This window comes from Gossypium hirsutum, chromosome D12, assembly GCF_007990345.1.
Source record: "Gossypium hirsutum isolate 1008001.06 chromosome D12, Gossypium_hirsutum_v2.1, whole genome shotgun sequence".
Lineage (NCBI taxonomy): Eukaryota > Viridiplantae > Streptophyta > Magnoliopsida > Malvales > Malvaceae > Gossypium > Gossypium hirsutum.
The window spans coordinates 35,655,640-35,664,708 of NC_053448.1; the positions used below are offsets into that span (position 1 = coordinate 35,655,640).

At 29.9% G+C, this 9,069-nt stretch overlaps 1 protein-coding gene across 1 annotated transcript; it reads right to left on the reverse strand.

Annotated features, from left to right (window-relative positions):
* Window positions 1–2,375: 2,375 nt before the first annotated feature.
* LOC107945499 (L-ascorbate oxidase) lies at window positions 2,376–5,207 on the reverse strand. The gene is made up of 5 exons (XM_016879537.2): window positions 4,692–5,207; window positions 4,514–4,606; window positions 4,215–4,427; window positions 3,946–4,134; window positions 2,376–3,550 (listed from the first exon to the last, which is right to left on the reverse strand). Exons 1-5 carry the CDS (start codon window positions 4,953–4,955, stop codon window positions 2,603–2,605), a joined length of 1,707 nt encoding a protein of 568 aa, XP_016735026.1. The 5' UTR covers window positions 4,956–5,207; the 3' UTR covers window positions 2,376–2,602.
* Between the last annotated feature and the right edge of the window lie 3,862 nt (window positions 5,208–9,069).

The window sequence follows — 9,069 nt, forward strand, 5'->3', positions numbered from 1 at the left end:
ATGTAAACAAGTTCATGTGTACATGATATATTAGCTTGAGGGACTAAATTGAATAATATTCATGTGTTAGTGAAACTTGTAAAACAAGTGATTTACGATAAGAAATCAATATGTGTAGAGTGAATTAATTAACAAGTGCATGCAAGGTTAGTAGTGACTAATACTTAGTTGTAGAATTTGACAAAAATATTCTTTTAAAATATGCAAGTTGTTTTGGGAAAAACAATGATTTATATTCACTGAAACCTTAATACAATTTTTAGAATTTTTATAAATTAAAAAAATTTAGATTGTTTTTAGAATTTTAAATATTTTTAGATTTTTTTAAAAATATTTTTGAAGAATTGTCTGTAATTCTTTATAATTCTTAAGATGTTTAAAAATAGTTATAATTATTTTATAATTTTTATAATGTTATGTAATTTTTAAAATTTTTAATATTTATTGATATGGCAGTATGCTACATCAGCATCAGTCTAACGTGGATGCTGTGAGAGGAATTTTGTCAACTCTATTAGCGAAATTTAGTGGTCACTTTGGTTCATTGATAGTTTTTATTAATGAACTTAATTGATTTATTAAATTACCTAGAAGAATTCAATTAATGCAAATTAGGTCAAGAAACTTGGTTGATTTTTTTTCTTAAGATTTACATGAAAATATTGAACAAATTAAAACTAAAAATATCAGAAGGTTTGCCTTTCGAAATCATAGTGAGAGAGGGGTGCAACATGTTTTAGTCTTTGGCAGGGACGAAGTGAGAAATATACTTTAGGGAATCAAGATTATTACTGTATTAATATATTATTTCATTTTTTTTAAAAAGATTATAACAAAATTTTACCATCTTAAAAAAATTAAAGTACAATTTAATAATAATATTAGCTTAAAAATTCAAATGTTTTAGAAGGACTAAGAAACAATTTACTAGTGCCTCCCCTTAATGCAGTCCCTGGACTTCGGTCCACTTGGTTGGACATTTTACTTTAAAAAAATGGCTACCATTAGCATTGGTATGCAAGAAGCTACAAAAAGAGGTTTTCTTTTCTTTTTCTTTTTTTTTTAAAAGAAAAAGAGAATTGAAGAGTTGATTGGATGAAGTTGAAGTTATAAGAGAAATCTCGACTTAATCCACTTTTATCGAACACGTTTCGTAATTTGTAGGTGTTGTTTGACTTTATTAAATTAAGTGATAACCTTTTCAATTAAAAATTAAATTTGATGCATTGAATCGGTCTACTGCAATTATCCTCCCTCCAAAAAAAAATGTAATAAATTTATATGAAATTAAATGTAAATGGGTTAAAATGATAAAATTGAGGGATCGAAGATTTTAAGTTTTTGGTTTAAATTTTATGTGTATGTATTTTTTTAAATTGTATATAAAAAGATAAAAATATTCTCAAAGTTATATTTATTGTTTTATAAAAATATTATCTAGTTTTTTTTGTAATTTCACAATTGAGCCGTCAAAGCTTTATATAGATATTGGGTTTTTGATGCTTTCACAATTAATTTAGGACTTGATTGAAGGTGATCACAACTCAACTAAAACTTTAAATAATAATATACATAAAATGAGATAACATGTCAGATTTTTTGGGATAATATAATTTTTAGCCTTAAATTTGGTAACTCAATCCACTTTGGTACCTACATTTTTTTTGGTTCACTTTTGTTACTTGCACTTGACAATTAGATCCATTTTAGTCACTAAACGTGAATTCCGTCAATATTTGATGATGTGACCTATTATATTCTTGGAACATGACTAGATTGGTCGGTTGAAATGATTGGACTGAGAACCAACCGGCATATTAGTTTAAACAAATGGGTTGAACAATCAGAAACTACTCAAAACCAGTACTTGAATCGATTTAATAATTTTTTAGTTAATGTTAATCTAGAAGTTGAACCAATCAAACCAATTGAATTAAGAACCAACTATATGAGCAATTCAATCACTAGTCTGATTATTAAAACATTGTATATGATACTCAAAGATTATACACATGATGAACTGAAAATTTATATAAATTTTTTAAAATGTCAAATAATGAGAGTGTCACATCATTAAATTTTTATATTTTTCAAATTCAAAAATCAAAATGAATATAAATAAAAAAATACAATTACAAAAGCAGGCCTAAAAATTATATTATTCTTTTAATTTTTAAAGTTAGAAGTGACAACCAAATTACAATTATAGAACTCGAATAACATATAACATTCTTTTAGACAATCAACAAACATGAGAAAAGGTTATTAGAAACAAATTAAGAATAAATTTTACTATTCACATGTGTAGAAGAAAAAGAATAAATTTTACTATTCACATGTGTAGAAGAAAAAGAATAACAAGGAAAAGAATTGTATGAAATAACGATGTTATATTATTTATATTTTTTTAGTAATTTAATATCATAATAATATTTTCATTTTGAATTTAATGATTTTCATCATAAAAAAAATCAAACTCAGATGAAAATCTTAAAATTTAAGATAAAATTACTAAATTTACATTAAGCTACTGTAAATGAATAATATCATCCTTTCTGATTGAAACATAATTGTCAAACCATAGCTTTTGAAATTGAATGATTTAAAGACCTTGAGTTTGACCACACCCCATGATAGAAGACGGTAACTTCCCCACCTTCTCAATCCCTTCAGCGAAAACCACACCCATTCCCATGAAGAGATGGGATTCTATATGGCAATGGAATGACCAGGCCCCAGGGTTATCTGCTTTAAACCTCAGAGCCGTCCATCCAAAAGGATGTACCGGCACCGTGTTCTTCATAATCGGATTCACCAAATTGTACTTGTTGGGATCATTGAACATATCGAACTTCCCTTCTCCGTACCCTAAAACCCAGAAATCATGGCCATGCAAATGCCATGGATGCGTCTCACTGTTCTTCGGGTTCATGGTGTTTGCATTCTGAAGTATAACATCCACAATGGAGTTGAAATTCAGCCTGTAAATCCCATTACTTGAAGTTGTGTTTGCATTTGGGTGCCTTTCGTAGATATCATAGTTGAGGAAATCGTAGCCATCGGGAGGTGGGTTTTGATCGAAAGCGTGGGTTAAATTGTGCTTGAGTGCAATCAAGTAAGGCGTGAGGGGATGCGTGAACGACACATTGTTAACCGACCATCGTCTTCTTCCGTTTAACTCGTTTTGTGTGTTAAGGAAGACTATGACCCTGTCGGAGACTGCAGGAGGAGTGTGGATGTAACCACGGCGAGCTTTAATGGCTTGACTCTGTGCCATCCGAGGGCGGCTGTCGTTCCAGACGGGGGCTGCCGGAGGGATTGTCAGAGGAGATCTCCTTGGATGATTTGGATAGTAAACCAAAACGCCCTGACCAGGAGTGTTGGGCGCTGGTCGACTTACAATATTTGATGTGATCCAATAATTCGTGGTGGGATCTTGATCGGCTTTTACTAGAACCGAATAAGTTTCCCCCGAGTATATGAACAAGTTTTGCACAACAAATGGCTCAACATAATGCCCATCCGCTTCAACTACTGTCAATTTATGGCCCTGCATATATAAAACCATTACTTAATTTGCAGTTTTCACAATTTGTGTTCCTCAAATTTTAGTAAAATTAATAAATTTTAATTAAAATATTACTTTAATAAAATTTTAAATTTAATATAAAAATACATTAATCATATTTAATTTATTGAATGTAAAATAATATTTGATAAAAGGAATTAAATTTATAAATTTTATTTGAAATACAACCTCAATCTTACTGACTAATAATATTATCAAAATATTATAGTTTTTTAATTTAAAATTTTAAAAAATTCAAATATAATCTAATGCTATTATAGCTGTCTCATATGCTTTATAACATCAAAAAAGAAAAAAGAAAAGAAAAAGAATAAAAGAATCGATTGTATTGTAAAGAAAGGCAAGACGAGCATTACCTCAATCTGGAAGCTGAGAGCCGACAAAGAAGTCAAACTGGAAACTCGCAATCGATATGTTTTTCCAGGGACCACTATTAATCTAAAAGGGAAGCAGTCTGGGTTTGTGGTATTGCAAAGGCCAGGGTCTGAACTTGGAACACTTAAACTAGAACAGTTGAACCTTCCTCTCCCATGGATCAAAAGAGACTGAAAAATTTTCAAACTTACATAAAACAATCATCACCAAAACACTTGTTGACTTGAAAAACAGGTAATGATATATCCACCTGAGGCTCTCCAATCCATTGAAAAGGAACTTTAGACAAGCCAACAGCTTGTTCAGTAGTGCTGTTATGGTACCAATCATTGAGGATGATGTTCCTATCATAATCATATGCAAAAGGTTCGGATTCCCCATCAGGTAGTCCCACAATGATTGATCCATATAACCCAGAATCTCTTTGCATTCCATAATGTGCATGATACACGTATGTCCCCGGCTGCATTCAATTCAAACACACAAAAGTTTTCAAACTCTCAGTCTATGATTCTATACTATAAGCTTCTGAAATTTCCCCAAACTTACTCTGTCGACCACAAACTGGTATTTGAAAGTGGTTCCAGGCAAAATTGGACACTGAGTTATTCCTTCGCTCCCATCAAACCAGGGTGTTCCAATCTGTCAAACAATAAATAAATAAATAAAAACACAACTTAATTTCACAAGTGTTGAGCTGAAAGATTAAAAAGTAAAAAAGTAAAACCTGTCGGATCCCATGCCAGTGAATTGCAATATTCTCTGTAAACAAACTATTTGTAACTTCAACAATGATTGTATCGTTTTGTTGAGCCCTGATTGTAGGACCTGGAGTTCGGCCATTGATGGTTATTACCATTTTCCTATAGCAATCAGGGGACTTGAATTCGTTCTTTACTTCCCATTTATATCGGCGGATTCTTGCCTCAACACCATAACCATTTAACAAAGCTATAAGTGGTATTAAAAGCAGAAACCTGACCGGAACCATGTCGCAACAACCCCAACAAAATACCAGGAATTGGATTAAGTGAGTGAGGGGAAACTTGGGTGGTTGTTGCTTTCTCAAATCAAGCTTCCAATTGCTGCCTTAGAGCGATGGGTGCTTGTGCCTTTTTTATTATTATTTTATAATGAATGCATGCTACTGAAGATTGACCAAGACAATGTCTTCTGTATCTATCCCAAATGAAAACTTCATAGAAACTCTGCCCAGAAAAAAAATGAATTGGACAGTGGACCTTTTAAAATTCTAAGCTTTAAAAAAAATTCATGTGAAGTGTGATAAAAGAAAATAAAATGACTTCTTTTTTTGAATTAGCCTTAATGACTTTGCCCTTTCTATTAATGGGTCTTTTACTTTACTTTTCTTGATCTTTATAATATGAATATCATATATCTACTTGTGATAATTATATGAAAGCCGCGTATAATTGGATGACTTATAGAATAAAACAAATTTGAGTCAGTTGTCAGATTTTTTGGTGTGGTCAAATTGAAGGAAGTATCTTTGCATTTTCTGTTCTATTCCTCCGAGATGATGATGGTTAAATCTTAAAAGGGAAAGGGTCTTCCTTAAGTAATGTGTATAACATTGAGTATTGATTAGTCTAATTTTTTTATTTAATACAATATTTTTATTAATATAAAAATAATTTCTTCATTTATTTATTAAATAATATATTTTATAAGTTTTTAACAAAAGTAAATTTAATTTAACTACATAATAGATATAAACATATAAAGTAAATTATGGAAATATTTAAATTGGTAAAATATATATATGAAAGAAACTAAACAAAATACATAGTATTCAACTTAATATATATATATACACTATAGTAATATGAGATTATAAAAAAAAAGCAAAACCTATACGGCACAGTTTATATGTTGACATTTGGCACATTAATATGATAATTATAATTAATATGTTTCATTAATTTTTTTTATAAGTTACCATAAACATAAATTTTCATAATGAAATAGAAAGATTTAGTCAAAGAAAATCAAAGATTAGAATATTTATTAAAATAAAAATATTAAGCTCAAGGTAATCAAAGATTACACTAATTTTCACATAGATTATAAATTTATTTTGCAATCTGCAATAACTTATTTAAATTAGAGCAAAACAAATTAATTTAACAATATATAAAACAAATAACCTATAAAAATATTAATAAATATTATTTAAATTATAATAAATTATAATTAATATTCAAACCATTAAAATATTTGTATTATTTTAATATTATTTTTTTAATATTAAAAAAATTAATATAACTAATTCTAAATTCGTTATATAATTTTAAAAATATTTTGAATTACATTACTTTTTTATTTTATTGAGGAAATTCATCAATGTTGTCAAACAAAAACCAATAAATAAAAATAATATAAATTTAATATGCACAATTTATTCGTGCATCGCACGAGAATGCAAACTAGGTTATAATATTAAAAAAAATAATGTTACGGATTGTCAACCAAACTCATAGGGTTATAATTAAGGTAGTCATTACCGTACCAATGGACATATCGTTTTTGTCTTAGTGTTGGTATGTATCTGTATTGGCATGTTTCAGTGTACCATTTCATATTTATTGATGTTTTTAAATATTTTTCACACACATACATATATTGGTAGCCTAATTTTTAGATTTTTGAAAAAAATTATATATACATTAAATTTTTCACATATATATTAATAGTCTAATTTTTAGTTTCTAAATAAATTATATATTATTTTGATAAAAAATATATTATATATTATATACATGCAAATATACATAAATTACATCCATATAAATATATTTATATGTAAATATAAGTTTTAAAATTGTTAATTAGGTTGAATAATTCAATTTAATAACTATTAATTTTAAATATAATTTTATAAAAATTAAAATGGGTAAGATAAAAAATTTAAAAGTTGGTTTCAAATATCAAATTTTTGTACCAACCAGTACAAGCCGATGCGCACCAATATTGACTAAAACAAGTTAAAAAGCACTGAAATTGTCACACCCCAAAATATAGGGGGTTAATTGAAATAATTAATTAAGAAATGAATTAGGCTTAATGGTTAAGTAGTTAGTGCATTCTTTAGAGGTCTTCAGTTCAAGCCATTCCTCTCTTATTTTTTTTTCCCTTTTATTTTCAACAATGCTACGATGAAAACCATACTAAAACAAGTATTGTTAGGAGTGAAAACTTAGGAAGTAATAGGCCTAGGCTTAATAGTTACACGCTTGCTTCTCCCCCTTGCATACCCGAGTTTGAGTAGCCCAAATCACCCTCTATTTCTCTTTTATTTTCGACAGTAAGGATAAATTACCATGCAACCCCCTAAAGTTTGAAAACCCTAGGTATTTAGCTCCTTTTCTAAATTACATTTGAATTCTTGCTTTCTTTTCCAAACCAAACAGAATTTTGTTTTCTTTTCCCTATTTCCTTTTCATCTTCTTATTTTCGTAATATTTTCTTTCCATTGCTGAAATTAATTTTGTCTTTTGAATCAAAATCAATCCCGTACAAATCATATTTCCTATTGGATTTCGATTTCACCATTGATAGTATCTGTTTCTTTTCATCAAAGGTTCGAACCTGTTTTAGGTGCATCAGAACAAATTTGATCGTGAGGGATGTCATTCAGGCTTCCAGTGAAAGATGTGTTCTTTTACAAGTGAATTGGGGTAAACCGTGTCCAAGAATAGGGTCATACGGGTGGACCACACGACCCTTCACACAACCATGCACCTCTGAAACTCTAGGCTAGTCTGAATCTCACATGGTCGAGAACCTTCTACATGGCCTACCACACGGTCGTGTCTCCCCTGTAGGTTAATTTTTGCATTTGCCAATGACCACAGTTTGTTACACAGCCGTGTAACCCTTCCACACGGCCTATAGCCTCTTGCACAGCCAAGCTACACGACCGTGTGACCCCTGCTTTATAGTTTTGCTCAAATTTTTTTGATTTGTTTAGTTTAGTCTCTGAATAGTCCCAAAACTATTTTTAGATTTTTATTTCTCTCAATTGAACCCCTGATAATATGAGTACTGGAATTCATGATTTGAATGTCTGAATTATTACTGTATTTGCATGATATGTGAATAATATATACCTATTGCATCTATATTACGGATCGTATGATCAGCATGCCTTAAGTTACCATTAAACCGAATACATCATAAAACATGTCTTTTGCTACTGTATTGATTTATGATAAGCATATTAATTGCAATTGTATTGACCTGTTATAAGCATATTAAATACTACTGTATTGATCTGTTATAAGCATATTAATTGCTACCAATTGATCTGTTATAAGCATATTAAATGCTATCACATTGATCTAAGCATGCCACATTGCATTGCATGGGGTGGGATGATATGTACAAAGGAAAATTGGCAGTTTATTTGCAAATTTGCTATGTATCCACAGCTAGAGGCAGATTCTATCTGTGAGATATTTGTTGTGCATCCACAACTAGAGGTAGATTCTAACTGTAGGATTTTGTTGTGTTTTCACAGCTAAAAGCAGATTGTATCTGCAAGATTTTTGTTGTGTATCCACAGCCAGAGGTAAATTCTATTTGTGGGATTTTTCTATGTGTCCACATCCATTGGTAGTTTATCTACAAACCATTGGTGGTTAAACTACAACCCGATGTGTAAGTAGTTAGAGTTCAAGGGAACTCCCATTGTGGTGTGTAGCAGAGTTGGGTAGGACCTTTATTTTGATATATTGAAATTGCTTTGCCATACACAAAAATGTGCATACATAAACTGTGAACTTTGAATCGATAATTTATGGTGCTCATTCTATGTTTTGTTATATAGTATGTTTTATCGATTGTTAGCACTGATTTTCTTGTGATAGAACTCACACTAAGCTTCATAACTTACTTCCTTTTTATTTCCATCTCTATAGATAACCCACCAAGTTAGGACACAGACATGACATTCGTAGGCTCTCAGCTCAAAACATTTTTTAATTATTTAATTAAAGTATTTTAATTTTATAATTCGCATTTTCTGTTATACAGAGACTGTATTGTTTTATTATTAAACTGTGGCATGAGACTTAAGATTTGAG